The 13,135-nt window shown below is 41.0% G+C and overlaps 1 protein-coding gene across 4 annotated transcripts; it reads right to left on the reverse strand.

Moving 5' to 3' along the window:
* Positions 1 to 1,192: 1,192 nt before the first annotated feature.
* LOC113956311 (histone RNA hairpin-binding protein-like) lies at positions 1,193 to 13,063 on the reverse strand. Of its 4 annotated transcripts, none has more exons than XM_027662709.1 (12): positions 12,974 to 13,063; positions 11,244 to 11,360; positions 9,347 to 9,451; positions 8,864 to 8,983; positions 7,659 to 7,808; positions 6,897 to 7,031; positions 6,114 to 6,230; positions 5,094 to 5,201; positions 4,561 to 4,674; positions 4,134 to 4,247; positions 3,194 to 3,386; positions 1,193 to 2,491 (listed from the first exon to the last, which is right to left on the reverse strand). In XM_027662709.1, the coding sequence occupies exons 1-10, from the start codon at positions 13,024 to 13,026 to the stop codon at positions 4,142 to 4,144; spliced, it is 1,125 nt and encodes a 374-aa protein (XP_027518510.1). In that variant the 5' UTR covers positions 13,027 to 13,063; the 3' UTR covers positions 1,193 to 2,491; positions 3,194 to 3,386; positions 4,134 to 4,141. The 4 variants fall into 4 exon arrangements, with proteins under 4 accessions (XP_027518510.1, XP_027518509.1, XP_027518508.1 ...); XM_027662708.1 differs by having other exon boundaries at positions 3,194 to 3,337; positions 6,897 to 7,034; XM_027662707.1 differs by having other exon boundaries at positions 3,194 to 3,369; positions 6,897 to 7,034.
* Between the last annotated feature and the right edge of the window lie 72 nt (positions 13,064 to 13,135).

Below are 13,135 nucleotides of genomic sequence, written 5' to 3' on the forward strand. Positions count from 1 at the left end.
AATCCTTCAGAAAAGCAGTTTCACACCACAGTGGGAAATTCAGGGAGGAGATATCCTCAACTGTGATCTCAAAGGAGTTTTACAAACAAAAGGTACACAAGAGCCACAGCATTTCAGAACTGCCAGTGAAGGAAGGTTTCCACAGACACAGATAATGTATCATCTGTAAGGAGATCCTCACAATGGAATTATGCCAACACAAAATACCTGCCACTTCCAGGAAGAAATTTAAACCTGGCTGGTGAAGTTTGGGGTGTATTTTGGCTTAATTACAAATTTAGGCAAAGGAGATTTAATTAAGTTGGGTAAAATTAAAGGCAGGGTATCAAATACAAACTGGGGGTGGAGTGCCAGACTCCTGCTTCACATACCTCAATTGTAGACTCTAAAATAGCCTTGGGTAGGTAAACAAGTGCATGGACAAGCTGCATTCCAGTTTTGGCTGCTCTGTCTGGACTGAGGAGGTTACTGTTAATAATCAGAACACGTGGTGATCCTACATCCAGTGGCAGCACTGCACGAAATGATTTTAGCAGACTTCAAACCTCACCTGCTCAGCATTCCTTCCCTTGTCCAAGCATACAGAACTTGGATTAGTAAACAGATCTACCCAAAATTTCACTGCCACAGGCAGGTTAGTTACTCTATTTCTAGTCTAGGTATCTTTAACCAAGAAATATAAGATCTTTTAAGGACGCTGAAGTACAATTCTTATGGATATGTGTCCATAAATTCACTGCAGGCCCTGTCCATCTTAGGCAAAAGCTTAAGGGCTCTTAATACTCATTATACTCTTAATACTTAAGCAGAGTTTAAGTATTTAATGATAGCCTATTACTCTCACCTGGCAGTTCTATCTTCTCCAGGAAGACACTTTTCTCACAGCATAGCAGATGCTGGGGCTTCAGCTGCTCCCTCCCACTAGGTTACAACACCCTAAACACAAGTTCATGATAAGATGCCAAAATACAAACTGAGGGGTTGGACACAACCTGAGTTGTAAACTGCATTTAAGAGTCTGATTTAATATCTGAAGACTCCTCCTTCCCCCTTTTAGCAAGGGCTAATAAACCAAAGACACCACTCAAAATAAACAGAACACCCTAAAACAAATGAAAAAGGACTACTGAACCCACATATTCCTTTTATAATCAAACTCTAAAAACGTAACAGCAAAAGCCGACTAACAACGATTTTTAAAGTCTTTAATTCTTCTGCATAAAGGCAAAAAGCCAAAAATGTAACACATTCCCTTATTTACAATCATCATAAATCACACGGAAGCATGCACATTGGAACAACAAGGTTCTAAATATTACTCCTTAAAAAAAGTGCTGTACAGATGTGTCCCTTGCATACACACACTCTGTGCTCCGTGGTGTGTGACTGAGCCACCCCTGTGCTGGGACAAATGCCTGAGCACGCCTGGAAATAACATTTTGGAACTGGGAGTAGTTTCTGGGGAAGCAGCTTACTTTCAAATCAGCAGCACAATGGGATTTTAGCCCTTGGGTACTGCCAGCCCCACAGCAAGACTGCGGCAAAAAAGCAAAACCAAACTCCTGCAGAGAGAGAACTCCCAGCTCTAGCAGACATTGGTATCCCAGGACATGCTACACAAAATGCCACAAGGACTATAAAGTTCCTGTAGCTGGCACATAAATTTTGTATAAACCACTGTAGCCACAGCTCTCACTTCAATCTTCTGAGCACAGTGCCAGAAGAGTAAAACAAAGGAGAACCTATCCCAACACCATCACATCCCTCAGACTGGACAAGAGCAGCTCCACATCTGCAAATACTGCTTCTCACCCCCAGTTCTTGCAGGAACAGCAGGCACTGAACTCATCCTCTTACACTCTTTAACAGGACACTGGCTCTTTGGGTCAGGCTGCAAAACACATAAAAGCAAAATCTGGGTATTTAAGCTACTGTTCTAACAGTCGCTCAGCCCCTTCAAGAAAAGGATCTGATTCTGATAAACTCTCTCCTTTTCCTTTCTCTTCTCTCACTTGGCTTAGGCAAATGCTATCTTAATACATCTCAGAGAACAATAAACAGGCCAAATGGATGATCACCCACTCCAAAAGTTCTGAACAGCTTGTCTTTAACAACTGGAGAAAGGCTGAAATTATCTACATTCTTCTGAAGCAGTTCTTCAGGCTGGATGTACAATTCTGGTCCAGTAAAGCAAAGGGACTCCTTGGTTTTAGGGCTGACATTCCTCAGTTTGACTGAATATTGAACCAATTCCCTGGTGTAACATTTAGGAGCAAGATCTCCATGTGGAATGGCAGGATCCAGCACCTGAAGTAGCCTTTGCAATGTGATGCACGTGTCACCTGCGAATGCAGGTGCAGCAGAAACGTTCTCACAAAAGCTTTAAGGAACATCCATTGTCACTGTAGCACAGGCTTCATGAAATCTGAAGTTTTACACTTGAGGCACAGCTTGTAGAAAACAATCTATCCTTATAAAGATCTGGAGAAACCTAAACAAAAAAAAAACATATAACAGCATTTTATAAATATCTCATATATTGCTAAAGTATTTGTGAAAGAGAAGAGGAAGCACCTGAGCCTACCATTCCCAACCCATCCCAAAATTTTCATCTAAATGTCATTAGTAATTCACAGAATACATTTTTCTCTTAATTCTAATTAATGAATTACTGCCATATCTTAGGTGTCCTGCTGACTAAGGTTTGCACCTAGAAAGGAACCAGATACATTCATATTTATGGACATTTAACTGCGCTACAAAACAGCCACGTTTATTTTTCCTGTTTAAGACAGAAATGTTATTTTAACAAAAAGGTGGGTGGTGTGGAATTCCACCATCTGTCTGGTTTTCAAGCAAGATTAACCTTCCACAGATAAAGTTCCTGCCATTTGAGAGTCAGAGCTCCTCACACCTAAAAGCCATGGTTAAAGGCCCTGTCGCTCTAAATACTGACCTTGGCATCCCAGGAAACCAATGTGCTGCCCCATAAAGAAGCTTTTTAATTCACTTTGTACATTTTACATCTAACACAGATATTTTTTCAATTAGAGTGATTACAAACCCCCTGAAAATATACACTCCTTAACTGAGCCTTATTTACAACACAGACCACTGCAAAACAGCTGAATATCAACTCTCTAGAAACCAGAAAGGCTCTGAAGTGTGATGGAGAGAGAAATGCTTCTTTTACCTGAATAATTTCATCTTGTGTTGATTGCACGTTTGCTGACTGTAAATCTCTTCCTCTTGCAGTGCAGATCCTACATGACAGCACCAGTTTTCCAAGACTTGATCTGCTGATCTCAGACTACATCCCTATTCTTCAAGTCTTTTTCTGTCACAGGAGAAATTCCTTCTTCAATACTTCTATATACAAAGAGAGACTAGATATTTTCAAATATTGAATTAGCACTTTGGTAAAGTGAATGCATATTAAATCTTACTCATGCTCAAAGAGTTTAAATTAAAAAATCAATAAAATCAAAAGAAAAATGCTATCAGCTTTCTTTAAAAGCTCTATCTGCCTTTTCCTCCTATTGCTAGAATGCAAAATCTGAGTGTAAAACTGATTTTGTGCCATATTTCTAATGAGTTTTATTGTGCAAAATATTCAAAGATCACTGTTCAACATTTAAATCTTAGTCCACGTTTCCAAGCCTGCACCAAACATAGATCAAAGATGATCTAATTACACAAAAGATTCCCTCCTAATAAAACCTGTTTGACCCAAGATTACTACCCATCCTATTAATGTACCACAGGAATCTACAGTCCAAGAGGAAGTTTTCACTAAAATTTACTGCTGCAAAACTCAAAGTTGTGACTTCATTACAAAAATATTAAGAGATAGAAAAGGTGCCACTGTAATAATTAAAAAAACTAGCACTTTTCATTTGAGTGATAAAACACATTTTCTGCCTGACAGATAAATATTTCAATTTAGCAAGTGTAAATTGTTAAATCTTTTCATTCAGGTGCTGCATTAAATACAAGAGGATGGGATAAAATACTAATATAATAAAGGAATAAAATAAGATCTGCTTGAACTGAACAGTTTGATGGTGTACAATGATACTGTGGATGGGCTACTAAAACAGAACAGGTTAAATAAGCAGCCAGCACAAACTCACCTTGGTATTTAAATTTTTTTCCTCATTATTGTATCTTCAGCATTTGCACTTCCCCATCCTCTTTCAGGGTATTCTGACTGATGTCCTTCCAAGAAACTGCTACAAAGTTTAAGCCTACAAATAAAAAAACCAAAAAACCAAAGACCAAGTGGCTTTATTATGGTAACCTTTTAAATCTTTTTACATTAAATAGGGCTACAACCTATGTATTCTAATACAAACTGTAACACGAGAACATAAGGACAGAATTTTACCACACAACAAATATTGGCCAACACATCCCTAAGAAGAACAGTAAAAAAAAAAATAATTAAAAATCTATCTTTGCAATAAAGGCTTGGATTGAAATACAGCATTATTCAACAAAGCTTCTAAATTAATCTGCAAAACAACCCCCAAACCCTGATTGATGAGCTGTGTTTTGTACCTCTCCAGCCTGCAGTCTGTGTCTCTGCAAGTTTTGCTGTCAGGCAGAAAGAAGTTGGATTTCTTCTGTTTCGGATTGTTCCACCCTGAAGAACAACCAGCTGGAATTGGGTCACTGCATAAAAACAAATAACTATCGTTGATGTCAGCTACAAAACAACCTCTAAGGAGACAGAGAGGAAGCTTCCAGCTCCCAGGCTGAGGAAGTGAGAGGTGAGTAACAACCACAGGGACCAACTCTGCCAACTGCCACTGCTTTTCATAAGACAAAGAGCGTGAAAGGGGCTCATCTTTTGGCATTACTTAATGGCAGACACAGCAGAAAGCAACAGATGGAGAGTCAGACTGGAAAAAGCCAAGTAAACTCAAAGAACAAAAATAACAACGAAACATATCACAGGTTGGAGGAAATGTAAGGAAGGGAAAAAAAAGTAGCATTAACCAGTGAAGGAAAAGATTAAGAAGAAAAGCAAAGGGCACCTTCACAGCATAAGCAATAAACAGAAATAATGTCATAATCTTCGTGGTATTTACCTTGTTATTTCTATACCTTGCTGTACTGTCATTACTTCATCATCTTCACCAAAGGCTTCCCACTCTGAGCATTTTGAAAAAGCCTCCTGATGTCCTGAGTCAGTAAGGCTGGAAATAAAATGAAAAGGTCTGAATCCATGCACCTTTGTAACACAGTTCCTCTTAATTTTTCTGAAGATAAGGGGGAATACGTAGAGAGAATAAAGCCAACCTGTATAAACATTTTTACTAAGGTTAGTGTGGAAAGTCTAGTAAACCCCTGAAAAACTTAAAATGATTGGTCAAGTTTTCTGGTGGTTCTGACAAAACTTTGTACAGTTAAACCGTGCTCTCCTCTACACAGGCTATCATTTCTTAGTTGTAGGAAGACTTCTTATGCAGCAGATAAGAAAGGAGAAAAAAGGAAATATGATACCAATAGCTACAGAAGTAGCTTAAATCTTGAACAACTTAGAATAAAGGTGTTGGCCTGAAAAACTCTACCCTTGTATTATTCATTTTTTAACATTAACCTCCCTCTGTCCCAGTCCCAGGCTGGGTGACCCAATTCCTTGTTGTTCCAACCAGCATTTTCTTCCACACCATCTTTCACAAGGCAGGAAAAGGCTTAATCAAAATACACAAAGCTTCTTTTCACATCCCTTAAGGGGTACATTTAATACACATAGTACAGAGAAAATGTAACTTAGTAATAATTAAACAGGCAGCGAGTTTCAGTAGTCCAAGAGAAATTAGGCACAACATATTAGAGTTGCCTAAATCTACACACAAAAAAACTCCCCTCTGTGCTGTGACTTGTGACACTGAAATTTTCTTCATCTTTGCAATGGACCTCTGTAAATATTTGCTATCATACAACACAATTATTCTGGCATGATTTCCCTTCCTCATTACATTGCACACACATTTACATAAAATTAAAGCAATTAACAAATGGAGGGAAAAATACCAGTCATATTCCAAAAGTCAGTTCATATAATCAGTGAATTTCCATATTTGGAAATGAGAGTCATTTCATACCTTTCCAGTGTGTGGTACATCTGCACATAAGGGGCTTTGCTCTCTGAAACCACAGAGGACTCTGAATTATTTCTTTTTCTGCGTTTCCATACTGGAGAAGAATCGGATGAACAGGGACTACAAAAATAAGACAGATTTTACACACATAGCATTTTTCATCTGTGCTGAAATGCTTGTCAAGAGTTCTGCTAAATAATGGCACAGCTACACAGGACGACTCTTTTTGAGGTATGATTCTTGAGGCACACAGAGGAGCACAGGCTCAAATTTTGGTAACCATGCCACTGCATTATGGAATGTGAACACAACTGCAGAAGCAGTCTGGGAGCAGAACCATTTTGAGGTTCACACACATTCCCCCTCAGGACAAGATATCTTAGTAAACAGGGAAGTGCACATGGTGCTTCACTGTCAGTCTCCCTGTTGCTCTGCAAACAGGCACAATACTATTAAGGATGGTGACTCCTGCTTCTGAAAAAGTTCCCCTACTTTCAGCACATGCCAATGGTGGTCAAAGAAACCTCAGTACCCCACTGTATAAACAGAGAAGCTGAAAAAACACTGGCTTTTCCTCCTGTTAGTCATGTAATTCTGCAGTGCTGGTAATCTGTCCACATTCAGAGCTCTGTACCACTGATGGATCACATTCAACATCAGAAGTGTCAAACTCCACAGCTGCATTTTAACTGCTCTTCCACAGAAAACATTTCCTACAAAAACCTGACAGCATCAACATGCACTGAATTATTTCCACAAGTTAACCACAAAGGTTTCATCTCATACCTCTCAGGTGTGTAGTCAGTCTGCCTGCATTCGTCTTCACATTCATTCCTCTTCTGCTTTTCGTCAAACACAAAGGAGGCAGAAACATCCTGATCTTTGCAGAACCATTCCTGGGAACTGCCTGAGGGTTCTGTACTACTAAAAACAGGATGGGAAAAAAAAAAAGGTTTAAAAAACAGCCCATCTGGCTTACTGCTCCAAGCAGACAGCAGTTAAGCTGTGGTAACAATTAACAGTTCATCCCATATGACATCCAAATGGTGTAAAAACTGCAACTTCCACCATAAGTCAAATTACAACAGAGTAAAACTATTTACACAGGGCAGTAACAGAGCCAACACAATTCCATTCACTCTTTTCCTCCCTGATTTACTATTCTAAATCTTGTAAAGTATGAGCTGGCATCAAAGATGGAAAGGTTATCAAAGTCAAGGAACAGTAATTAAATTTTTGCTTACGCCTATCTCTTTCTAGAAAAATAATGTGACCTTGTGCTCACCAGTGTAAATACACAGGGAAGGGAATGTACTACTGCAGACAGACCAAATGCCTCCCTCTCCAGAACACCTGAATAAAGATCAGCTCAGACTAAGCAACGGGAATTTCTTGAAGACTAACAGAATTGAAAAGAAAAACAGGGCATTCAAGGAGACTCCCACTTCTGAGCCTGATCTCTCTTGCTCCCAGTCAGGAATGCTCTAAAGGACATACAGAGCCCTCCTTAATTCCTTAATGCCTGGCTTAATTCACCCATGTACACACACTGGCTGCAGATCCCAGGTCTCTTCAGCAGGAGGATCCCAGGCATGCAGTGCTATCTTCCACAGCCTGATCTGCTGGTCCCAGGATCTACGGCTGTACTTCTTAAATTTGTTGGGAGTTCTGGGATGAACTCCTGGTATTCGCTGATTCCTGTAAATACATAGTAACATTTATTATTTCAGACCATTACTTTCATTCTTAAAAAAAAAAAAAAATTCTCAGTCCATCAGATCCCACTGGCATCAGTGGTCTAATAAATAAAACATTCCTGTTTTTAAATATCTAACTGAAACCTGCCTATTCTAAAACATTGTCAAAAATAGATCACCAAAGCAACAACTAACAATAACACGCTGAGTCAGATTTGAGGTTCATCCAGTCCAGTACTCTGACAGCTGCTAAAAGCAGATTCCTATTGCTCATGGACAAGTATGAAACTGAAGAAGCATAACTCATACCCCTTCATTAGCAGCCTAACCTCCAGCTACTTCTACTCAGTTTTCCTGAATCAGGTGCAGTTTCTTTGTATTCAGTGTTGTACTGAGTCTGGCTGCAGTGGAGTTAACTTCCCTTCACAGCAATCCCTGTAGTGCTGTGGTTTGGATTTATCTCTAAAACAGTGCCAATAACACACTAATTTCTGTCTGTTGCTGACCAGTGCTTGCACTTCAAGGCCTTCTCTTCTCCCCACTCAGCCCTGCCCCATCCCACAGCCATTAAGCTGAGGGAGAACACCAAGCTCAGATGGGAAGCCACTGAGACAGAACCGACATTGGGGAGACACTGCAACAATCTGTCACAAAGCAACCCAAGACTCTTTGAAGAAAAAGACATTACTGAAGATGTGACCATGCTACTGTGCTACAGTCCTCGTCCAAAGATGACATTTCCTGGTACCAATTAACTTCACACTAGCCTAGCACACTCCCCAGAATCACAGGGAGCTGATGAATACAGAATTTATTTAAAGTATACTTTAAAGTATACAACAATCCACAAAGGGAACATTTAGCTTTAAATGTTCCCTATCTACGTTTGCTCATATGCAGAAAATACCTGACTTCTCTTTAAAACATCAATTGGTTTAAGTTTCCTTCACTTGCTGTTCACAGAATTTGAAGAGAACTAAAGCTCTGTGCTGATCTACGCACACATCAGGAACAAATAAGAACTTATTTGGAAATCTGCACCATAGGGCAACTTACTTTGGAACTTCTTTAATGTATCTGTCATATGCAAGGGTATTCTTCCCAAAATTGATCTGCTTTTGTCTTCTCCTCAGAACCACTTCATCTGTTTCCCTTTCAGCTGGATTAGCAGAATCACTTGAAAACAAAAATTACAATTAGGTTGAAAGGAACCTTAAGAGCTTTACAAGAAGTTATATAAACAAAAACTCGAGAACTTCCTGTATTTCACTCTGATAGGCAGTAAGCACAACCCTTACCTCACTAGTTTACAGAAGAGAAAGTTGTGCTAACCAAACCTGAATCTGAAATGATTATAGAAGTAGCTTTTGAGATAAAACTTCTCAGTGCTACTCTCTCCTTTAGGCTTCCTTCAGGCTCAATATGAAAGAGCCTGGCTGTGTTTCAAATCTTCTTTAATGCATGTAAAGTAGCCAGAGATCATCAGATGGCTATTGCTAAAACCAACGCATCAATACTTGGTAACTGTTCGATACTTACTTCGTCATTTTTTTATTTGATGTCCTCATTGTTTTGCCTTCTTCAATTCTACCTTCCCAGCTGGGGCAGCTAGAAAGAGACCTAGAATGTTCTGGTGCTGTAGAGCTAGAAAATAAAGGAAATTCAATATGAATGTCTGCTTCTCGTAACATATTTAATGAACAGCAACTTCAACAGTGGACAAAACCAGCTCCACAACCCTAAAACCACGGGCATGCCCCTACTCTATTTCAGTTCAAAGTCACCTTCAGCAGTGATGTAAGATTATCAGTTTTACTTTGCAAGGAAAGAAAATGGTCTTGAAGTGAATTTCCTGTCACAACACCTCACAATTTCTTAAAATACCTTCAGCTCAGCTCTCTCTACTACTTGAAGACCTTCTGGACATATCAATTCCATCAGATTGTCCAAGTCATGGAATTACTTGAGGTTAAAATTAGTCTAGTTGCTGCTTTCTACTGTCAGCTAAGGTCTTTGTAAAGGACCATGGAGATGCTTAAGAAATAGAAAAACATCCATCATGTGAGCAGAACTAGTATTTTGTCCGATGATATCATACCCCGATGTCATAATTTCAAAATGCAAACTTTGCTGTGCAAAGCCAAAAAAGCAGTCAGGAAGCTCTTACTTAAATCATAAATTGTATCACTGATGTCCTCCAAGAGAAGGAACACCTACACACTTCCTCATTAACTTAAAAAATTACAGCATTATACAGTTTCCATTTATGTAAGTGTTGAAAATTTCTCCTTTCAGTCTGTCTTCTTTTGCCAACATTGATGCCTCAACATTTAACACAAGTAATATAGAAGTAGATTGAGCTTATAGTCTTACTTTCCATAAACAGTTTCACATCAACAGATGAAACTACCATCCATGCTGACAGTGTCATTTTAACACAGGAAGCAAAGATTTCACACTAAAAAGGAACATATCTACTCAGCAAAAGAGAAACACAAAACGCTGCTGGCACATCCACTCAGACCCACACTCAAAACATACTGTTAGTATTTTTCATGACAGCATCAAAGACACAGAAAACACTGCTGAATACAAGGGCTCTCCTAAGCTCTTCAAAAAATTCATTTATTAATAAAGCAATATTAAACATGCCATCAGAAATTACAATCACGTTCATACAATGTAATATTCAGAGATGTATGAATTATGTAAAAAAAACCCCCAACATTTTCATGTACCCTCAGTAAAATATCTCCTCTCTTCTAACTCACATTCTGCTCGGTTTTCTGCAAATATCCAAGAACTCACCACTTTTCACCTTGGTGTCAGACATTAATGTACCAGTCTCAAACACTTCCTCCACATTAAGACACCACTGCCTCTACCTTAGGTCTTTAGTCTGGAATATCCAAAAGCAAAGCAAAATCTTCCTAGAATTACCTACGTATAAAATTTTATCTCATCTCAAACTGTTCTTAGTACTGGACTATGAAAAAAAAAAGAAAAGGTGTTTACAAAAAACTGCAATACAGCTGAACATACCAAGTGCACTGTCAAGTGAAGGGACAAAGATGGTTTGCCCACATTTCCATGCATAAATGCATAGGAAAAGCATGAGAGCAATAACATATGGCTTCAATGGGAATTTTATACTAATATTGAAGACTTCAGCAATAAAGAGCTTAGACTACTGCCTCAGTATATACCATTTCTCCCTTTCATGTGGAATACTTGCTAATATTATGGCTTGTATTTCAATCAGACAAAATGGATGGTCGTCTCTTGGCAGGATGCAGGTATTATTTCCTAACCCTATGCTACTGTATTATTAGAAAACATTTAATCTAATCATGGCCAAGCTTTTCTTGAGTCCTAAAGAAGAATGCAAGAAAGTGAAGATTTAAAGACACCTTTAAAGAATACATTTATTTCTTACCTCTCCAGCCAGTGGTCTGAATGCTCACATTGATATTCCTCAAACACCAAAGAATCCGAATCATTCCAGCTTCTACATTCCTGTTCTTGGTGCCAGCAGTGTGGATGTTGCACAGAACTAGAAAACAAGAATTTTCATCTGAAATCAAGTCACTGGTAGTCACTGAACACTGCCTATACAAAACAAATATGGACAATCTGATTTGGCAAACAGGTATGTGATTTGCAAGAACTTATTCAGGCAACACTAACTTAACAAAGGTGTTAGATAATGCAATTGCTGAGAAAAGGCCTTTGACTAATGCAATTAAGACATAAGAATTTTCAAATGAACCATTAATATTTAGATAACAAAAAATATTTTCTATTTGCAAACAAAAAGGTGGGGGGAAAAAACCCTAATTGAGGAGTGTCCCCAGGGTTTATGGACCTGTGCCAAAGTTCAGACTGTCCTCTGTCAGCAATGCATTATTTGACACTTACTGTCCCATTCAGTAGTAAACTAGTGGAAAAGGCAAACGCAGAAACATCACTTCAACACACGGAAACAAAATGGCTAAGCAGAAGTAGGTCAAATGTTCACGTGGAAACACTTTTACCCAGGAAATCCTTTACCAGACACTGTAGAGCCCTCATAAGGAACAAGGAGCTGACTCTACTGCTTTGCAACACACCGGCGGGACAGCCAGAGATTGCTTCAGGGTTAAGAGTTCTCTCTACATTTTCCTTCTCAGTTCTGGCGGCTTGGACCTCTTAAGTGACAGGTTACTAAACAAAACACCCCCACAGCGTCTGCTGACACCAGACTTGGCTCCTGGGCCAAGGACCACACCTGTAGATCCACCCCCACCACCTGCCTGGGACAACGAGCTGGTACTGCAGGCTCTGCACAGCAAACACACTGTACCTGTGTGCGTGTGAGGAACAGCAAACACAGGGCTCTTTGTGTGCCACGTCTCCGTGGCTTAAGTCAACAAGCGAGAGGAAAGGAAGGTTTTTGATATTTTAATCCTGCACTAACCACCGATGTTTTCCTTCCCTTCCTCCTCCACCCCGACTGGCTTTGGGAGTTTCCCACTCCCAGAGGGCTCAAAGTTACCACCAAGACATAGCACAGACAGCTCGCTCCGAATCGCGGATCCAGGCAGAAGGACACTGCCAACGCGCTCGGTTTTTGCAAAGGCAGTGGATGGATAAAACCCTTCTCTAACAGCCTTCAAAGGCAATTACTCGATTTAAGGACTCGAAAGAAACAGCGAGGAAAAAACGCACCCCAGCTTACGTACAACAAGACAATACCTGCCACTGTTTGAAAATGCAGGAGGAAATGCTAAGCGAGAATGCTGACCTTTTATAAACACTGCAGTGTTCGCCTCGCACTGCCCGCCCACGCCAGCCTGAGGACAAGCCCAGTGCCCCCACCGGGCTGGGGCACCGAGCCCGAGCCCACGGCCTGCCCGGGCTGCTGGTCCCTCACTCCCCACCGACAGGGACGCCAAGGCAGCCTCTGGAAGGGAGGCGAGGGCGCAGGAGAAAAGGAGGTGTTTGGCAGAGGATCCCAACCCTCCAGCAGCTCCTCCCGGAGTCGCCCCAGAACAGGCGCCCTGGGACGGGCAGCACCATCCCCCCGCTCGCCCACACCCACAGCGGAGCCGCGGTAGCTCCAGAGGCGCCCCGAGGCAGCGATGCCTGCCCGCCCCGGGTCCCCCCGACCCCCACGTCCGCTCCCACCTGCGCAGCCCGGCCGGATCCCCGCCGCCCGGGCGCCGCTGCCCGCCGGACATGGCTGAGGCGAGCGGCGGCTCCGCGGCCGAACATGGCTCCGGCTCCGCCGGCAGCGCAGGCGCGGCCCGGCCTCCTGGAACGCGGGGGCAGCGCAGGCGCCCTCCGTGT

This window comes from Corapipo altera, unplaced genomic scaffold (assembly GCF_003945725.1).
Source record: "Corapipo altera isolate COAL_440 unplaced genomic scaffold, ASM394572v1 95, whole genome shotgun sequence".
NCBI lineage: Eukaryota > Metazoa > Chordata > Aves > Passeriformes > Pipridae > Corapipo > Corapipo altera.